Genomic DNA, 22,118 nt, shown 5'->3' with positions numbered 1-22,118 from the left:
CCACACTTTGTGATCCACAGAAATAACCATAAATCATGTACTTTTCCTTGGAGTGTCTAAATATCAAAAAGACAATGAAGAAATTCAACTAAATGATTTTTCTGCTCTGCTTGGTGAAAAAACAGGCAGTGACTGCCTGACATGCTGGCTTACCAGCGGGATTAACGTTATCAACAGGGAAGAGAGGTGAGGTAACAAAAGGAGTTCAAAACCAGATTTCCCAAATGCTCCTTGTGCCATCCTGCCTTGGAAGCAAATGTTTCTTCATGTGTCACAAATCTGCCAAATGCATTGCCAGAAGAGCAAGACCTCAACCCATTTATCTTATTTATCTATCTAAGCACATACCACCCCATCAGTGCTCAGACACCAGGCACTTTTGGACAAAGGCTTCTGACACCCTAAGGTGTTCTGGTCTTTACTGATGATCAAAGAGTAAGAGATGCATGAAACTAGCATGAAAAGCTGGCTTTTCAATCCAAAGCTTTATTTTTCACTTTACTTCCATTTTGCCAAAATTAGAGAAAAGTTTTGATTTCATCCCAGTATGACTTTTTTCTTACCAGTTACTGCAAAAAAGAAAACTTTCATTCAGCTGCTACTTTGCAGTAGACTCCAGCACCACATATAGAAGGATCATTTTAAGTCCATACCTGAAAATAAGCATTTCAAATATCTGGAAGCCTCCCATCTGGTACCCACAAAGGCTAAACAAAACAACACAAGACGTTAAAATTGTAAGCCAGCTTCCAGTTCTATTTTAATACAGCCTGCACCAAGAGAAATCACAATTTTTCGGAGTGCCTCCAACTACATTGTAGCTGAAGTTACTCGCTATTTCTAAAGTCATCAGCTATATGCATACTCAGGTAAACCACATTAAACAAATGTCTGTTAGTTAATATTTTTAATTATCCTAAATGCTGTTTATATTTTCCCAAATTGCTACATCTTAATGGCAAATTAGTTTCTTTTACACAACAAAAACCCTTGAAAACAGTAACATACACATTTCTGAGCAATGATAGAGGGGAGAACACGACCAAACTGACATTTTCTTTTTGTTAAGGCTGGGTAATAATAAATTACAAGTTACAAAATGGCAAGCCAAAACTAGCAAATGCAACTAATCTCTTTATTTAAAACATATCCCCTAGCATTTTAAGGTTTTCTTTTGCATTCATTCATTCCCCACAGGGCTCAACATGTTACTGTAAATTGAGGTAGCCCTGTCCCTCCCCTTAAGGAATGTATTCATGTCAGTACCTGATCGGCTGCAACATGTTTTAACATCAAAGGGATGCCATACACACTGCCATCCAGGAGCTTAGCATTCACCCAACTATACGTACATGCCATGCTGTCCTGCGTAAGGCTGAAACAGCTCTGAGTAATGAATGTCTCCCTCATATCTAATCTAAATCTCTCCTCTTCTAATCTAAAGCCATTCCTCCTTGTCCTATCACAATCAGACCACGTAAAAAGTCAGTCTCCCTCCTGTTTATAAGCTCCCTTTAAGTACTGGAAGGCTGCAATCAGGTCTCCCCCAGAGCTTTCTCTTCTCCAGGCTGAACAAGACCGATTCCCTCAGTCTGTCTTCATGAGAAAGGTGCTCCAGCACCGGTTCTAAGATGGACCCCTAAGGGACACCACACATCAATAGCTTCTACCTAGACATAGATCCATTGACCACAACCCTCTGGCTTGCAGTCTTCCAGCTAATTCCTTTTCCACTCTATAGTGTTCCTTCAAATCCCTCTCTCTCCAACTGAGAGATAAGGATGTTGTGTGGGATCGTGTCAAAGGCCTTACAGAAGTCCACGCAGACAACGTCAGTTGCTTTGCCATCACTCCATCATAGAAGGCCACCATACTGGTAAGGCACAATCTGCCTTTCGTGACACCATGATGGCTGTCTCAAATCAACTCCTCATCCTGTAAATGACTTAATACAGGTTCCAGGAGGATCTTCCATGATCTTTCCAGGCACAGACATGAAGGTCACCAGCCTCTAGCTCCCTGGGTCCTCCCTTCTTCCTTTCTTACAAATGGGAGGGATGTTTCCCTTCTTCAGTCACCAGGAACTTCACTTGACAGTCACAACTTTTCAAGAGAGTGGCTTGGCAACTACATTGACCAGCTCCTTCAGGACCTGGGATGCATGTCATCTGGCCCCATACACTTTTTTCTTCTAACATAGACATTGTTCTTCCAACTTCTGCTCAAAATGCATCTCTTTGAACTATTTATTATCACTTTCTTTATCTTGGAACATTTCTAGTATTTAGCTTTCCTGTTACGTAGCACTCAAATTTGTACACTACCGTATGCACATGGTCTCAGCAAGCTTTTGAACAGATTACATGAAATAACCTCTCTTATTTTATTGTCTCAAACCCCTCACATGCGTGCTCCTGTCCTATCTGTTCATCAAATTGCTGCGTGCCCTAATCATTGAGCTTTAAGAACTCAGTTTATCCACATCTTTTTTCCTAATCATTGCCTCTTTGTTTTGTACGGTTGTTGAAACTCATCTAAGAGTGGAAGTGCAGACATAACTGGACACATCTGCACTTACAGCATAAAGAAGACCAGATCGAGGGCCCATGACTCTTTGATTGCTGGTCCTTCCTGTAGCATGACCTTGGCCTGTGCCAACATGTATTCTCACATGCAGTATTTTGGCACAAGCCATGCTGCTCTGCATAACACAAAGTCAGGCAGCATGGCCTGAATCCACAAAAACAAATTCAACACCTGAAACTAGAACTTAAAAACATGAAAGGAAAATATAGAAAGAAGCACACACATCTTTTCAAATTCTGCATGTGTCTGTTGTTAAATCTTCTCTTACTACCTCTGTACTACATTGTCACTGAAATTATTATGGTTAGTAGCCATGTACAGTCTTGTAGCCATGTCTGTGTTTTCTGAGTTCTGGTAGCCACTACTGTTAACAAAGTGTATATGGGTGCCATGAAAGTAAGCATCTTACATAATTCTGCTATTACTTTTGCTGTTTCTTAAATTCTTCTACTTTCAGAGACTTTTAAACAGAAATTGTCTGCATTTCTTGTGCGCCAGTGGCTCAGGTGTGTATGAGGGAAAAAAAATAGAAAAAGCAGCTTGTTACTTCGATGTCATTCTTGGTAATTTTTCATTAGAAAGTCCTTTGTTTTGAAACAATGTATCTTTTAAGTGTAATGTAGATCTATAATTAAGATTATTAGCTCCAATCTGGTATAAAACTCCTAATGAAATAGGAGTAGTATTCATTCTCTTAGATATCAACTGTTTCTATACATTTTAACAACAGGACATAGTTCTACAAAATGAGCATTTCTTCTTCCTGGGAGAAAAGCACATACATAAGAACATGGAAACACAAATCAAGCACATTTACCTGAAGCACAGTCTAATGTCTAGAGATGCAAGACTAAGACCCATGCATGTATTTGGCAGTATCTCTGGGGAAATCTGGGCATTATGTGCTGATTAAAGTCAGCCTCCAACTTTGAAGTCTGGCTTACAGGTTTTTGCTATGTATGATAGGATGGTATGAAAGAAATATCACATACTTTTTAAACTGCCTGAAGTCACATTTCTTCCAACACAACACACTGAAGCAAATAATACATGTTTTCAATGAAAAATTAAGCTATAAGAGGCTTGTTACTTAATAGATGAGACATACAGAGTTTTCTTGAAAATACTGGGCTTATGTGTAAACTTTCATAATGGACCTGATCACACATTCAAAGAAAGATGTGGAGTTCAAAAAAAGTCTGATATATTTAAATAAAAGTGTGTAATTAACAAGTATCATAAAGTCCAGTAATAAAACTGACTTTTTAGTTAGATTATTATATTTGTTCTTTCTGTGTAAAAACAAATCTTCATACAGAGTAACTATGAAAAGCAAAATTCAAGGCCTGTAGCAGAACTCTCAGAGGCAGTCCTTGAAGATGGCATGGAGCCCAATTAATTTCCCAGGCATTTAATCACTTACAGAATATTTTAAAATTGAAGTTTTATGTACTTTTCAGAAGTTCAGAAGAGCAATCTTCCATCTTACCCTATAAGCACAGACTGCTGGAACACATGAGCAACCTTCTTACACAAAGACAATTTACATTTTACCGAGAAAAAAAATTTAGTGACATTATAGACCAAATGTGTCAAATAAAAACATTTTCTCCCTCATTTTTGTCATTCATAAAATTATTTTCTTATTATTTAAAGGAGATTGCAAACTCACTGGAAATTCATGCATATATCCATTTTTAATTATAATCTGCTATCCCAATACCCTGTTGCCTAGAACTAGACAGTGACATCTCCTAGCCTCACTGATGACCAGCTGCAGGGATCATACTGGACCCATATGGTTCATGCTCTCAACAGCACATCCAGAAAAGACCCATTGGCCATGGTGTCAGGGCAGTGAGCACAACTTTGTGTTTGAAAAAAAACATTTAGATGTGATAATAAGGGACATGGTTTAGTGGGGAAATACTGATGGTAGGTGGACGGTTGGACGGGATGATCTTGGAGGTCTTTTCCAATCCTGGTGATGCTGTGATTCTGTGACTCCTGTGACTGGCTGACAGTCCTATTCCTGATGAGGAGCCCCATCCCTGCTTATTCATCCAGCTCTTGCCGTAAGCTGGCATTCCTCCTGGTCCAGGGTGGGGCAGCTGTGCGGTATTTTCATAAGGCAAAGGCATCTCCAATGAGTACAGCGTACCTGGCACAAGAGGAGCTGCCACGTTGCACTGTGACTGACACACGTGCTCTCCGGGAGCACTCCACACCCACAGGCATGCTCTGAGGTGGTCACACCACAGCCCCACCACTGTCCGGGCCAGAAAATCACAGCACAGATGAGGATGGAAGGGAGCTCCAGGATCACCCTGTCCCAGCCTCCTATGCCTAAGCAGGTTACCCAGAGCAGGGTGCCCAGAACCATGTCCAGGCAGCTTTTGGACATTTCCAAGAAGGACACTTCACAGCCTCTAGGCAACCTGTGCCAGTGCTCAGCCACCCCACAAAACAGAAGTGTTTCCTGATGATCAGACAGCACCTCTTGTTTCAGTTTGTGCCTATTGCCCCTTGCCTTGCCACTGGGTACCACTGAAAAGAGCCTAGCTCTGTCCTCTATGCACCCTCCCTTCAGCTATTTATAGACATTGATAAGATGCTCCCTGAGCCTCCTCTAAGCTGAACAGTCCCAGATCTCTCCGCCTTTCCTCATAGAAGAATTGCTCCAGCCTCTTAATCACTTTTGTGACCCTTCATTTATGTCTCTCAAGTATGCCTGTGTCACCCTTGTACTGGGAAGCTCAGCACTGTGGCCTCACCAGTACGGAGTAGAGGGCAAAGATCACCTCCCTCGACCTGCTGGCAACACTGCTTAAAGCAGACCAGGATACCATTAGCCTTCACTGAGGCAAGGTCTGTTGCCGGCTCACATTCAGCTTGGTGTCCATTGTCTGCCAGACTGCCTTCCAGCTGCACAGTCCTGGTGTCTGGAGCTTCTCTGCCCTGGAGCAAGCCAGCCAGCAGCATCTGCAGACACACAACCTAACTTCTGAGAACATCTCTGCTCTGCAAAATGGAGTCTGGGAGCCACTAAAACAGGCAAACCGAACATATGGAGACTCACAGACAGAAATATGTGCATTCTGTTAGTATTTAACCTACTTACCAATATGAGCATAAGCTAAGTTTATTTTTATTCTCTGGAATAAAACACTGTAGTTAAAAATATCAGGCGACTGTTTGGAAAGACCGCTCCAATCTTGTGAGCAATAGCTGGAAATTATTATCTCTATTTAAATGATACAAAACTGCAAAGGAAAGAAACATAGAAGCTCAATGAAATCACTGGAAGAATCTCATTGATTTCATCAGCGAGATGACAGAGCCCAAGAACTATGATCTCTCAAAGCAAAAAAACATCAATAAGGACTTTAAACATTCCTGTAAAGGACACAATATCCTTACGTACAGAAGATATGTTTACAGGAACAGGATGAGCTAAACGGAAACAGGCATAAAAGCACACAAAAGGGGAACTCTGCACTTACTTCAGAGACACTGAACTTCAGCCACTGAATTATCTGCTTTGTGCAAAGCACTCATGTCATAGGTGCCTGTTTTTCCTAGCTGAAAAGCCATGAGTGAAACTGTCAGAGCACTGCCAAAAACAGCACTCCAGCAGAGCAACTGCAGGTAGCTAGTAATGCCCCCAAACATTAACATTTGCACAGCTGGATGACAGAATTCTAGTTTTTAATTGATCTGTACCACAACTACAAGTTACTAAGATGTAAGGACTGTGCTGCTGAGCATAAGAAGCCCTGGCACAAGCCTCTGAAAAAGATCTAAGAAATATGTTGTATTATTCCACCTTGTATGTTCTTTCCCTCTTTTTTTTTTTCCCTCCCCTCCCTCTGTATCTTTCAGATTGTTTATTTTTTCAAATTGTCATCTGTGCTATGTTCATTCTTTCAACTGTTCTGTCCTGAAGTAAAAAAAACCAGCCCAGTCCTTTGCCAGTTATTTCCCTTTGCCTTGCCAACCTTTCTAAAAGGAGACTTTCTTGTTGGCATGCACTTCCTCCCTCACTGGCTACCCAGTACAGAAGCGTTAGTCAGAACAACAGTTCACTGATTCAGATGCAACTTCATATTGCCTTAAAGTTACGAACTGTCACAGCTATCTTCTCTGGGACTCAAAGCACTTTTTATGCCTACAGCCTTTCTAACGCGGTGTCTGGGGAGTTGAATGTATCTGCCTGACTCATTTGTCTCCCATTTCATTTCAGTGTCCTAGTCTCCACACTGCATGCATGCTGGTTCTTCCTAGGTTTCTTTCTGTGATGAGACAAGTGGTCTCACAAGAGGAAATCCCAAAACCAAAATGATCTGCATAGAGAGAGACAAATTTCATGTGTCTTATTTGGGACTCTCCTTCAGTACTATACCAAGGAATTCACGTACTTTCAAACTTCCTCATGATATACCCCAGAGCATACCACACAAACTCTTCACTCGTGCTGTAATAAAACCTAGAATTTGCAAGCCTTGTAAATGAGGGACAAGTCAGTTCACACTAATCATACTAATTAGCCCAGTGGCAAGAAGACTCTCTTCTCTGTGTGGTCCTGTGAAACAAACCTACAAACCTCCTTGTTCAAGTAGTAGCAAAGAAATGTACTAAACAATAGGCAAGGTTGAGCAAAACATTGATCTTAAATCTTGTTCTTCTGTTGAGCTCTGATGCCAAAGTCAATTTTAACAAGAGACCCTGTTCTTAATTAGAACCTAGAATTAGATGATATCTCATCAGTAGACATCTTCAAGTGGATTTCAGGTAAGTAAATCTAGTGTACCCTGAAGTCACCAATGGTTTTCCGATGCTAAAGAGTATGGTCACAAAAATATAGAAGGAGAGAGCAAGGACAGTGCCCTCCTAATTCTGGGAGCACTCAAGCAAACTGGTCTCATTTTCCATGATAATGCCCTGTCATTTTTCAGGAGACACAGAGTACATCTCAGCTCCAAGTAGAAAAACTGCAGAAGTTCTCAGTTCCAGAGGATCAATGAAGTCAAATAGAGAAGAATATGTGGAATTAAAGCATATCTCAGGTCATGCAGTAGTTGAGGGACTTAATCAGCAGTGCAGTTTTGGACTGCACTGTTTAGCTCTGACTCAGCCCTGCCTGTACTTTGATGTATGACCAAAGGGACTGTGAAGAAGGCTGGGAACTAGAACCTCAGGGACTCTCTTCTCAACAGCTTGGAGGTGACCCCTGAAGGATGTGTAGGTTTCATGGGGTCTCTGCTCTGAGGAATGAGGGACAAGAAGCAAAGGACTGCCCAGGAAGAGCTAGTGTCATCTCCACAGCTGCAGTACTATTTATAGGCATGGTAACCACTGAGCTCTCTCCATGTAGATTAAAACATCGTAATTAGTATTTCTCAAGAGAACAGAGTACTTACCTGTATTTATGAATGATGGCATTAAATAATCTTCCATCACGCCAGCAGGTAGTGAAATTTTCACAACGGATTCCAGCATAACCCTCAGTTGTCTGCTGTGACCACAGGAGCAATCTCTCTTTAGCAGACATGTCCTCCGACTCTCCAGTAACATGGATATCAGATATCTAAAAAAAAAATGAATATAAGTATTTAAATTAGATCTAACACTAAACAGTATTTAAAACATTGCAGAATAACACCCTTCAGTAGTAAAGATTTTTCCTTGTTTAGCATCTGCATATATGAATGATTATGCACACACTAAATTATTTCACACTGCATCTCTATGAACTCTTGCCGTCTTCAGTATGAAATATAAAATTTATAGCACCACAATTTGCTTCAGCCAATTCTCAGCTTCAATTTCAAGGGACAATATATTACTCTTACATAATGATAAATATTTTAAATATGTCTGTTTTATGCAAATAATTTGAATATTAATCATTTATTGTACCTACTTTAAATATGTGTTATATAACTATATATAAAATAAAATGTTACAGGCAGATATTCCATCTATATAATACCTATTTTTATGTAATACTTCATTTACTATTTAGTTAGTTCCTTTCTTAAAACAGGTTAAATTATAACCTATGTTATTCTGGAATTCATTGAGAAAACAGTCATTTATAGTGAAAAATTATGAGAATGATTTTAGGAAAACACTTTCTATGAAGCATTTTAGGATTAATCGAAAGTTGAAAGATCATTAATTGAAAGTTCTACCCCAGATTTGGAGCATTTGATTTTGTATTCTATTATCCTCTTTGTGTCAGATAAAGCAGGAAAGATGGAAAGTACTGGGAATTTTGCATACAAATACTGTTTTCTAGTAGATGGTCACAACAATGTCTCCTGGCCTTGAAATCTCTGAATTCAGACATTATCTTCTGCCTGACGCCTTCCGGGGGGAATTCAGACAGACCAGGCTGGAAATTATGGCTTCTTTCTCTCATTAAAGCCACACAAAACACATTGTCAGGAACAAAGAGATACAGCTTTCCTCCTAGTGCTACTCTGTTAACTCCTAACAAGCGGTGGTGGGAAGCACTGGGAAGCAGGGGACAAAAGGAAGAGCGTATCAGGGCAATGGAACTACTGAACTTTCACCACTGTTCATGCTTTCAGGGGATGATGGGCATTTACAGCCATCTATCAAAGTGCAAATAAGTTTAAAGCAGGGAACAAATCAAATTCAATTATTTTCTATCCACATTCAATTCTATTCAATTCAATTATTTTCTAGCCACAAAATCACAGGTTGTGAAAACAGTTTTTCAGATACTTATCAAATGCCATCATATCTTTTGGCAAGAGGTAAGGGAAGGATACTACTGCTGGAAAGCAAAACCAATGAACTGTTAGACTAGCCTATAAATAACCTCTACACAGCATTTTTGCTTCCTAATGCCTACATTGAAAATTTTAAAGAAAAAAAAAGAGAAAAAAAATACTTTTTGTTTTAAAATACTGAAAAGAAACACAGCTGTAATTGTTTAGAAATATCTAGGTGCACAAGTCCTGCACAAAATATTTAGAACAGGAAATACAGGATGCATGAGTCTTACATATGAAAAAACAGGGACTCCAATGTGGCAAAAGATCAACTTAAAATCTCTCAAAATTTTTGCGTAAAAATCTACAAAATTTGTCTAAAACATAAAACTTCCTTTCTGTTGGTTACCTTCATTCTTTGGTATTTCAAAGCAAGAAAGCAAACTAAATATTTTTTCAGGAGCTTTAGTTTCTATTCATGACAGAACAACCAGACTACAGTATAAATTAAGTCAACCATTTACTACTTATCCGGCCAACACTTCTGAATAAGATTACATCATCTGGAAGTGCCAGATGTCCAGTAAAAGAAAAAAAAACACTATTTTTTTCCGGTAATTTTCAGAAAGTTCTCTGTTTGTAATCCTTAAGCGTCACATTTTTAACATATTTTAACATAAGCAATCAAATAATATAATTTGCTAATGGTCATTCCTTAGAGCTAGGTTCAAACCTTCAGCCTCCTTCACGGTTAATTGAACTGTGCTGGCTATGTGCATTTCAAACTGCAGAGTGCAAACGCAGCACATTTGAGTGCATAGTAGATTCATCCAGCAAAACACAATTTTGGAAATTAAGGCAATTTCTGAAGGTCATGTTTGTATCTGATGTTACATGCAAACAACATTTGTAACTATGGACACAAACACAAGGAGAACAGCTCTTCTGAAACTGACCACTAAGCAAGTTTTCAGTCCAAGTTCTGGATGGCTAAAACAGGTATTTAGCTTGTCCTGAGATCAACAGGGTTTTGATCAAAAATCCTCTGAGCACCACTCCACACCCTAGCTGGTCAGCTGAAGAAAAAGAAACAGACTAGATTGGCTTCAGGAACTGAAGTCGTTTCCTTTTCACGAATGTAGCCTCTTTAAACACGGGTTAAGGAATACCAGTGTAAACCTGAGATCTGTAACAACCTGAGCACTCCTGTCCCTTAATTAAGGTATTTCAGATTCTAAGGCTAAGATTTCAGACTTTGTCATAAGTCTGAAACAATGTGGAATACCAATAACCAAAAATCATAAAAACATGACAACTGGGTTCACATTTAAGAAATATAAAAATACAAATGAGAGAAACAGTGAGTCAAAGAGCTGTATTTTCTTATGCTTACAAATATGATCTGCACTGTGCAGGACATCCTATTAACCTGGAACTGCTTAACAAGTAAAATACTACCCCCAGAAAATTAGACATCAGAGAAACAGAGCATCTTACCAAAAAAGGTCATTATAGATACTTATCTACTAACTATGCATTAACTTCAGTATTTATATTATCATTTTCTTAGGAATACTGGAACTGAAAATAAGTAGGGACAAACAAATATTTTACTGTTCAAATTTGTTCTTCAAAACAAATAGTCTGTGTGAACATTTCACTTGGATATCTCACAGACCTATCAAACCAACCCACTGTAATCCCGTAGTAGAGCACATTCACTCCTTGAGCATGGAACAAATTATTGAGTTCACACTAGCTTGAATAATTGTTTGCTCTTCAAAGTATTTCATAAAGCCTTCGAATTACAAGTTATACAAGAAAAACTGACAGAGATAATTCTCTAGCCAGCTCTAGTATCTCAGGATCAGTCCCAAATGGCACTAAATACTCTATTTCATGTTTCTTACGGAGAGAACTAGTTCACCTCTACTACGGCAAGTATTTGTAGCTCTGTCTATACATTCACTCCACATAATCCAGTATACAAAATCTGTACATCAAAGAGCGTAAGGCTATGAAGTTGCTGATTTCAGCAACGTCATTTTGAACCCAAAGAACAGATGAGTATACACTGTAAGGAGTCTTCCCCTGATTCCATCCTATACCAGATGTTTTGAAGCAAGTCTAAACTGGACGTAATTGACTTAAATATACAAATTATAGAATGGGATACAGATGTACAAAATACAGATTTATTACATATAATGCATGAAATGTATTCTGATGTTTGCTAGCTCAAAAAGAGAAACATCTGAAAAACATAAAGAAATAAAAAATACATTAATTATCAACATTTTGAAACACTTACTTTTACCAAAACATTCCTGACTATTGAACAAAAAAGAAGACAGTATTTATTTTCCATCTAAGTAGCTAAGTAGTTAGTTATGCGTTGTGTTTAAATAAGATTGTTTGACAGCATGTTGAGGGAAGTAGAGTTATACGAATGGAATTTGAACTTGCATGTGATCACAAGAACTCATCTCCCTTGACGTTACAGTTGGACTTTGTGAATTTCCATTTGGCCATAAATGTAAAAAGCTCCTATTCAGCTCTTTTAATGCTCAGAGGCACTGTGTGACCAGCTTTGGACAACACCCTTTAAAATTTCTGGAACAGCTGTAGAATTCCAAAAGAGAAAAACAAAAAAGACAAAGACCTAAAAATGCACAACTTCTTAGGAAAGACTGAAAAATTGTATTTATTTAGTCTAAAGCGGGGAAAACTTAATGGAAATGTGACAACAGTCTTGAAATACGTAAAATACTGTTTTAAAACAGTAATAAATCAACTGCATTAGGAATGGGAAAAGAAATAATGAGTTTTAAATGAGCATATGGATGAAAAAGAAGCATGCAAAAATGTGATGAGGAAGGCCAAGGCCCATCTGGAATTAAATCTGGCTAGAGATGTCAAGGACAAGAAGGGCTTCTTCAAATACATAAATAACGAATGAAAAACTAGTTAAAAAGTTGGGCCTGCTGCTGAAGAGGGCAGGAACCCCAGTGACAGAGAAAGCAGAGATAGTGATGCCCTCTTTGCCTCAGTCTTCACCACCAAGGCCAGTCCTCAGGAGTCCCTAATCCAGCAGAAAGTCTGGAGAAAGGAGGCACTTTGTCTGGTTGAGGAGGACAGGGTTAGAAATCATCCACGCAAACTTGACATTCATGAGCCCATGGGCCCTGATGGGATGCACTAATGAGTGCTGAGGGACCTGGCAGACATTATTGCTAGGCCATTCTCAACCATTTTTGAAAGGTCATGGCAATCAGGAGAAGTGCCGGAAGACTGGAAGAAAGTAAATGTCACCCCAGTCTTCAAAAAGGGCAAGAAGGAGGATCCGGGGAACTACAGGCCTATCAGCCTCACCTCAAATCCTTGCAAAGGTGATGGAATGGCTCCTTCTGGAGGCCATCTCTAAACACGTGAAAGACAAGAAAGGGATCAACAGTCAGCATGGATACATCAAAGGGAAATCATGCTTAACTAATCTGATTGCCTTCAATGATAGGACAATTGGCTAGATAGATGAGGGGAGAGCAGTGGATGTTGTCTACCTGGACTTCAGCAAGGCTTTTGACACTATCTCCCACAACATCCTCATAGCTCAGGAAGTGTGGTCTGGAAAAGTGGATGGTGAGGTGGATTAAGAACTGTCTGAATATTAGGTCTCAGTGTGATGAGTGGCATAGCCAACTGGGGGGACTGTAGCTAGCAGCATATCCCCCAGGGTCAGTACTGGGTCCAGTACTGCTTAATTTATTCATCATTACTTGGATGAAGAGATAGAGTACCCTCTAAGCAAGTTTGCTGATTATTCAAATTGGGAGTAATAGCTGATACTCTAAAGTTGCTTGCTGCCATTCAGAAGGATTTCAGCTGGCTAGAGAGATGGACAAAGTGGAACCTCTTGAAATCAGACACAGGCAAGTGCAGGGTCCTGCATCTGAGGAGGAATAACCCCATGCACAAGGACAGGCTGGAGGCTGACCTGCTGGAGAGGAGCTCTGCAGAGAAGTACCTGGGTGTCCTGGTGGACAACAGGTTGGCTATGAGCCAGCAGTGTGCCCTTGAAGTCAAGAAGGTCAGTGGTATCCTGGAGTGCATTAAAAAGAGCGTGGCCAGTAGAGGGAGGTGATCATCCCCCTCTACTCAGCCTGGTGAGGCCTCATCTAGACTGCTGGGTCAAGTTAGGGTTAAAAATATATTATATTTTAAATTTTCTTCAATTACCAACATCAAAAGAGGATTGCATCTGCTTTGTGTTTTACAAGGAAGCAAACAATGCTAATAAAGCAGAAATCGCATTCCTGAAGACTGTGCACCTCTCCCTCCCCTAGTTGTGCTACATGAATGAATAACACAAGATTATATGACAGCAGACATAGTTGGAAAGTATCTTGTTATCTTACAACTATTTGAAATTATATCTGAAATAATAGACAGATTACTTCTTAGCAAGTATTTTACTGAATAATCTAGTTACAAATACCTTTTTTATTTAAAAGTGAAGCATATTGCTTCTAATGTGATTCAAACGTGTTTGGTTTTGGTGTTTGAGTTTTATTTCTTCCTTTTTGCAGGTTTTATTAATACTGCGGACAAATTTACTGTATTAGACACTATGTAGATGTTTAAACGTCATCTGAGGAGCTTACGGCCAAGGCAACAGTTGAGTTGTGTAAGCAGACGAATAATTCTGGTTCTATATTAATTTAGCCATATTTGTTATAGAATAAAATCATATCCATAAACTGCAAGCAAAACTACCACAGATTAAACTTCAGTAATAATGATGGTTGATATTGTGGTATAGAGAAGTCACTGGTTTCGACATAAGTTGATAACCATTAAAAACTAGGGCTAAAACCAGCTAGTAGCTACCTTTTGATGATACTGATTGAAAACTACGTCTCATTTCAACACAATGGCAGTATCCTCTGTAGAGACGTCAAATCTAGAGACTTGATTTTCTACTTTACCTGCAATTTGCTAAAACATCACTGAGAAGAGTGCTGCTGTAGGAAGCCTGTTTCAGTCTCGAGTCACAATTTCTTAATCTTAGTGCAAGCTGCCATCTGCTCTAGGACAGTCTTAAGTCAGAACAGTATCAGAATACACTTTGTTCATGGAAACCAACCTCCAGAACTAAGAAAAAGGGCTGTAGAAATGAGGCAAAGGCAAACTGTAAACAACTTTCATTTCATTGTTCCCAGTGAGCAGTTAAGAATGAAAATAATATTCTAATTATTTGAGTTTTGCAAATAGGAAAACAGAGCCAGTGTAATAGAACATATGTGAACACAAAATAATTGTGTTACATGCATAAGAAGGAAAGAAATATTAATGTGTCACAGAAAGAGACTCAAAGGACACATTCATTATCCAGTAGTGGTTGTCATGCTGTTTCAGAGGATAAAATGTTGTACTCTGTTACAGTGCAGATTAGCTGACTATGCCAATCACTTTACTCTGGTATATGTCTCTAGGTATGAAAAGACAACAACCTCCAGACTCATCTGCAGCACTGTGCGAGCTGAACATACATTACAGAATAAATAAGATGACAATGTGAGTGGATGCCACTGATCTCGGTAATTATAGAAAAGAAAATGGTAAAAAGTAAGATTTGTAACCGCAAATCTTGTATATCAGTTCAATTAATACAAATCTTGCGGATTTGTATTAATAACAGATTTATTGTTTTATACCGAAATGAAAGATATTCAAATACTTGTTTCATTCTCAAAAGCAAGCAAAAGAAAAATGGTTATGACTTCCTAAACTAAGCTCAAGTCTGAAATCTAGTTTTCTTCCTTGGTTTGTTTTCAGGTCAAAGCTAAGTGATGTTAAGATTATTTATCTCAAAATCTTGAGTGGAAAAAGGGAACTAAACTGAAAACCAGACATATCAGCAACTCACGTGTTCAGCCTGATCTGTTAGTAGTTTTCATGCTCATATAACTGGGCAGTGTTTTATCACTATCACCAGCACAAGCCTCAGTGGTAATGTAGGTGCTCAACAGGAGTCTCTTTTTTTCCCCTTTCCCCTGTGGTAAGGAGGGTATCTACCTGGCTGGAGTAATAGTTGCATCTTGTATATAGATGCAACTATACTTGCAATTGTATTACTCTGATTATACTGGAAAAAGTGCTTATGCTTGGCTGAACAGACAAGGTCTCATACTCTTCTACTCAGTAATGACTTTTTGTTCAAATCAAAGAACATCCCTAAGCTGTTCCTGAATTCCAGTTAAGATTAAGAGGGCAAAGATCTCCACATGTATTAGGAGGCTATTTGTATAACAGTGTACTCTGTATTGTAATTGAATGCATTATCTGTAGACAAGATCTAAGCTTAGAAAAAGTATAATTTGTATCATGTTTCAAAAATAAATAATATAAGCAATACAGCTGTAGTTAGTTTACTGCTGAAAAGAGTACCTTAGTCATATGCCCATTCTCTCCGAACACTCAAAGTTCAGATATCCCCATATAGCAAGGGGAATTAGTTTTGGACCAGATCCTGCTACTGGCATTGACCCACACTGACAGATTTCAGTTATACTAAAGATGAGTGGGGTGGGATTAGTCATATGGATTGAACTGGTAAGCATAATACTAACAACAAAAAAATCTGTCTTCCTTCAGATACTCTGCAACTAAGCTTAAGCTTGCACTTTGGTTTCACTGTAAAGCAAAAATAATCCTACCTGCAGAGGAAAACAGATTTAAAGTAATTAATATTAATAGAGTACATAGTTTTGGAAGAAAGATCTTTAAAAAGTGCAGAGCATCATTAACATGATTTATGTCCCCTTTTTCAATTCCACACTCCTTATTAATTTCTATCATTCCTCAGTTGCTATTGGCCATTACTGAAAAGAATTATAAATATTCTCTTCTATCCGATACAAGACTAAAAAGGAATTACAAGATGACAGATACTAAATGTGAAGAAAAACAACTCCCTAAAATTCACTCCAATTCCTGGAATTTTAACATCAGAATCCTTTTTTTAGGAAAGAAATCAAACTACAGACAGCAACACAGCATGCAGATAGATCGATATTCCCGGAGTACAAAGGTATGTTTAACTTATGAAAAAGATCAAGCAATACATCCTGTCCCATGACTGCCTACTGAAGCATCACAGCATGTGTTAACAATTTGCATACAGCATAGTGAAGGCATTTTTGTAACGCAGTAAAAATACTGTTCCAATATTTATTTCGAGATAACTTGCAAACTAACTGTGCCAAAATACTTACCTTGCTCCTGTTTGGTGGAATGCTATAGACTGCTTTTTCTTTTGGCAATCGGGAAAACACATCATCAGAAGAATAAAATCTCTTTTGTTCAATCAGTGGATAACTTTTTCTCTTAAAAAGAAAGTGATGCAACTTTTCAGATTTATTGCTTTCTACAACGTCTTCAACAACTCTGCCATAAGTTTTGTTTAACCCAGTTTCTTTGCGCTGTTTGCCTAAAAGGTGGATAGCAGAATCCAAGCTAGCAGCTTTTTCATAACAAAGACCACTTGCCCTCTTCTGAAATGCTAATTCTCCTGTGTTGTATTCATCTGAATATTTCCTCTTCCAAGAACAGCATTTCTCTGAACTCCTCTTGTCTTGTTCATTTAACCATGCCTCTGTTTCAGCAGACTCGGTGAGCCTTTGCTTATCACCAGGAAAACTGTCCGGACAGCAAGAATCATCGTTGGTTTCATTCAGTAAAACTTCTGCTTGAACAAGATCAGCCGAAAGGTCTGCACTCGTGGGCAGAGTATTAGCATCCACCGTTACGCTCTGTGGGAAGGAACTAGCCAATTCCATACCCTTTGAGAGAACCTCGATGTTTTCTGGAATTCCCACTTCATACTGGCTTTTTTCTTCATTTTCTTTTGCCGGTAAGGAATCTGGTCTCCCGTCAGCTGATTTCTTTCTTGATTTTCTTCTGAAATACTTTCTTCCAGGGGAATGTTTAGCTGGATTTAAGGGAGCTTTGGCAGGATCTAAACACTGTTCTTCCTTTTCAGCCCTTACGCATCCACAGACATTCCCCATTTGGCTTTCAGGAACTCACAGGCACACAGCCTCATTCATTCTGGTATATTTACATACACTTAAATCCTCCTCAGAAAGTTAAGAACTGCAGTTTGCACTGTAATTCCTTCCAGACTTCCCTTCCATCCTCCTCAGTACGTAGCCATTTTGCTTATGAGAAACGCACACGCAATAAATGTTGTGGCAGGGTGCCCAGGCAGGGCCTGTGTCTGATTAGACACTGTGGCTTATTTCTGGCCACCAATCCTCTTAAATAAACATCACCGCAGCAGCATTAGGCTGGAAGGCTGATGGCCTTTCACAGAGATGACATAGCACTTATGAGCAACAGAAAAATCTTGCATATATTTTAACTTCCTGTTTCCTTCGGTAACTCAAGCAAGATAAAGTAGAAAAATATGCTGTAACCTTTGAAACTATTAGCTCCACTCCAAATCTGAAAGCAAGCACTACAGCAAACAGCTAGTGTGATTTAGTTAGCAAATTACTTTTTCACTGCCTATGCTTTTAGCATGTACCCAAGGATCCACAGAAAGGAAGATTAAAATGAATGATTAGAGATTGCTTTGGCAGCATGCCGGGGGTAAAACTCTTATTTGTATGCAGAATTTTCATAGCAGCTTATGTGATTTTTACTGATTTGTCAGCTATAAATAACCTGCTGCTTCACAACTATCATACAAGTTCAGAACAGTGGTGCTGTGTACTCAGGGCTGGAACACTGCAGCAGATGCAAAACTTCTGGCAGAGAAAGGTGAAGCTAAAAGAGACAGTCTGTCTAGAAAACTGTCTACAGTGTTACCGCAAAAAAAAAAAAAAAATGCCATAATATGTTCAAATTAAACTCTTCTGGTGTTTTTTAAAAAAAAGCTTTTTCCTTCTCCCATACTCCTTTTTTGTAAACATGCCTATGTTGCTCTGAAAATAATAGCTAAGAAACATGAAGCACACATATGAAAGCTAGATAGAAACAAACTATTAAAATGAAAGCACATCTAACCACCAACATAGCTTGGTAAAATAGCTTCTGCTTCATTTTTTTGTTACCAATACACAAAATCTACTAATAGCAACAGAGGGTTAGAAGTGCACGGTTTCTCACAAAGAGCTGCCAAGTAACTTGCTAAGCACCATCAGGCATTGTCACTGTGTTTTCCTAGTTTATTTTAAAAGGAACTGCAGCAAAGAAACCCAGGGTCTTTATATCCCAGGGATCAGTTTCACCAAAACATTCTACAACATTTTTACTCATGGGATCCAGAGCGAATGTTGAAAAAGTGCTGTCAGCGTGCAAATAATTTCCAAGAAAAGAAATGTTCATTTCAGACTATTGTAAAAGCAGTGGGGTAAAATTTACTCAGAAATTTTTAAACTGTAACACTAATGGACTAGAAAGCTGTTACAGAATAATCTGTTAGAGTGGAAGCTACAAATTGACGAAGTAGATGCTATGACTGCATTCTCTTTCATGGCCTTGATTTGTATTTGCATTTGTGATTTACTTAAGATAAAGGTGTGGCTGTGACATTTGCTCCCTTTACTCACACTAGAAGCTGTACTCGGGTCAGCTTAGAAAACTGCCTTCCTACCACAGCCCAGTTTTCAAACAGATTTCAGACCCTGTGGGCCCAAGTTTAGTCCTGACTTGGCTCTCCTTAACTAATAGAAAAGTACATCAGAAAAGTCAAAATATAGTTCTTGTAAAGGGAGTCAACATGTTTGTACAAACAAATGGCTTTTATGCTTGAAAATATACCTCTCTTTCCCCTCTGTCATCAGAAAATTCAAGATTTTGCTCTGCAAAAGACCAAGACTGACTTCATTTCAGCTTCTGGTATAATAATACCAATAATGCATTGTAAAAATAGAGCACCAAATCAGGTGTCTCTGAAGTGCAACTAAAAACTGTGGGAGCAAAACCACAAAAATCAGTTTGGAAACAATGGTTAAAGGCTCACTGCTTCCAACAGGCTTGGCTTACTGCTGCGTATTCTAGGTCATTTTAGATGAAAGCAGCTGGTATATCTGCAGTAGAATTAGCTAGGAATAAACTCATTCCAAATTTATCTGTACAGACTGTAGTTCTATTTGCACATTTCTATCTCCCCGGAAAAGGCAACAAATGTTTTTTTATACAATTTAACAACATTTACCAGTTGCTCCTGAATGAGAGAGATATCACCCCTCTTAACAATTCCATTGTTCCTTGCATTTTGTGAACCAAAAAGTAACTTTATGATCCCTCATTTACATCCTTGAACCACAGAAAAGATCAAGTACAAAAAGAACTGACAAACCACATTTATGTCAGGCTTCATTATTTGATTTTTTTTTTTCATTTATGAAAAATCACATTCAGCATTAAGAGAACATGACAAGCAGAAGTGCAAATAACCAAAGACAAAATGACTACTTGTAGTTACAGACATTATATAGAGTCATAACTTTGGTCTGATCAATAAAGAGACAGAGAAAACAGGGTCATTAAACTGGAGACTTGGAAAAGGGAAACTGAAAGTTCTTCATAAATCTCTGCTACAGCAAAGAAACATGACCTCCAAGTGTAGCAGGATGCTGACTGCACCAGGGGCTTTGTCCCAGACGTCGGACTAGACCCAAATGGATGCTTAGCCTTGGCTGAAGCCAAAGATTCAGATGATCTAAGGAGACTGTCAATGGTTTGCTGTGGTACTGTTTTGTTGTTGTTGTTGTTGTTGTTTTATTGTCTTGCTTTTATTAAAGAAACACCCAAAGATCTCCACACACACTCACCAATGTCAGAAGTCTTAAAGGGAGATTACTAAGACTTTTTCTGGCACATAAACCCTTAAGAAGTATAACATGAATAAAGGATTAGACCAACACTTGTCTGCAATTTGATCTGTCTTAGAGGCTGCTTAATCACAAATAAGAGGTAAACATTAACACACGGCAAACAAAAGATTAACATCAAGACATGAAATAGCTTGTGAAGATTTATATGTTTTGCTTGCATTTAAACCACGGATTTCTGTAACTAATCAAATGTGAGACTGTGAAAAGTTCTTAACCTTGAACAAATGCATCACATTAAGGTGGCAAAGCTGTTGAAAATTTGCACTTCTTAGTATGCAAAAGGCTGAGGCCAGCCATCCTCGGTACACTGTTACTTTACACCCTACCATTCATTTAATATAGCTAGCAAATGTCGTACAGCAAAATTTATTCTACTTTGCCATCAAACAGAGCTTCTTGTCTTTCATCCTAGAGTAACATGGCGAAAAGTCTACGAGGAATGCAATTCTGCTATTTCAGATCTAAGTTCCCTCCCCATCTCTTTTTTTTTTTTCCCCTAAATACAACACAGTAAAAGCAATGGAATATTTAACATAAACGGTGCGTGTCAAAACAGCATACCAGATAACCAGAAAGCACTGCATTGCACAGCCCAAAGGTCACATGTGTAATGACAGAAAGACAAACATAAACCAAAAAGAAAGTGAAAATGTAAACAGCAAAAGACAGAGAACAAACCAAGAAATAAAGGCTTTCCAGCACAAGCAAAAGGTTATGTTCCGATCTGTTTGAGCTGTACAACCTACTACTGCTAAAAATGTGAAAAAGCTGTTCAGCTTCCAGGTACCACTGCGATACCAAAAGTCATACCCTGAACAGCAGATCTGTCAGGAGAGACGTTTTACATCCAGTGAGATGACTCTCAGCAAAGTGAGAAGAATCTGTTCCCTGTTGGTGGTTTTATGGGATTAAACAGAACCGACTGGATGAGCTAACTACTAACTCTTATCCTGCTACAGACAGCCCTCTATGCTTAGGTGTGAAGTCTAAATATGATTCTGCAATGAGATTTAATGCCTCTCATCTTCGTTGATTCAGATGAATCCCAGAAATTCCCAGAACTCTATGCTCATTTTCTTAGCTGAGATTTAGTAATTTTCCTAAAATGCTGAAGAGGTCTGGAAGAGAAAATTGGAAGATCAGCTCACAAATAAAATATAGGAAAAATGTATTACATCAAATACTGAATGAGACTGGGAATGACAAGTACCGAGTGGAATCTAGTTTATCCTATGACCACTGACAGTCAGAGACTATACACTTGGCTATACGACTCCGTCTTTAAACCTTTGAGAAGATCAGACCTGAAATTGGTCTGGCTACTTTCAAGTGGAGGCCGATTAAACTTCAATCTTTGGGATCCAAAATCCACATGTAGGACAAGGCCCAGAGGCCAGCTCCAGCTGCAGACAAGAAATAGGTGGCAGGAGAACAGCAAGCAAAGGCCAGATTCAGACCTTAGTTTCTATTCCTGCGATGGCAATGTGAAAAATAGGCAGCACTCTTACACGGTGACTGTTACCATAGAGTTAACACCAGAGTAACTGAAACAGAGGAAGATGAAGAAATCCCAGAATACCCCATCATTCCTCCGCTTTAAAAGTCTTTTACTGGAATGGGCTACAACCTCCCACCTGTCTCCTTCTCTGGCCACTTTTCAGACCCCACCTGAAGGCCAAAGCCTTCACAATCAATGCAAAAGTGCTTTGAAATAATATTAACTGCACTGCAGCCTCCAAACAGTTAAGTATGGTAAGGGGTATCAGGAACTTGAAAAAAGGCTAGATAGCTGTCACCTTTCTCAGCCAAGTTACCTACAAATAAGTCCAGCCTTCTTGGCTTTCTCCCCCAACATACTTAAACATTTAACAGCTGTGATCTGCTA

At 38.9% G+C, this 22,118-nt stretch overlaps 1 protein-coding gene across 16 annotated transcripts in view; it reads right to left on the bottom strand.

Annotated features, from left to right (window-relative positions):
- The window catches only part of DST (dystonin), a 299,648-nt gene that overhangs the window by 152,955 nt on the left and 124,575 nt on the right, over nucleotides 1-22,118 (bottom strand). For 15 of the 16 annotated variants that reach the window (XM_021391653.1, XM_021391636.1, XM_021391639.1 and 12 more), the window contains one exon: nucleotides 8,007-8,173. In XM_021391653.1, the coding sequence (XP_021247328.1) occupies nucleotides 8,007-8,173 (167 nt within the window). Of the gene's footprint in view, nucleotides 1-8,006; nucleotides 8,174-16,603; nucleotides 17,509-22,118 lie in introns of those variants that run through there. The other variant, XM_021391640.1, reaches the window with a different exon arrangement.

Source organism: Numida meleagris, chromosome 3, assembly GCF_002078875.1.
Source record: "Numida meleagris isolate 19003 breed g44 Domestic line chromosome 3, NumMel1.0, whole genome shotgun sequence".
NCBI classification, from domain to species: domain Eukaryota; kingdom Metazoa; phylum Chordata; class Aves; order Galliformes; family Numididae; genus Numida; species Numida meleagris.
This window is presented reverse-complemented; position numbering and strand designations above follow the sequence as displayed.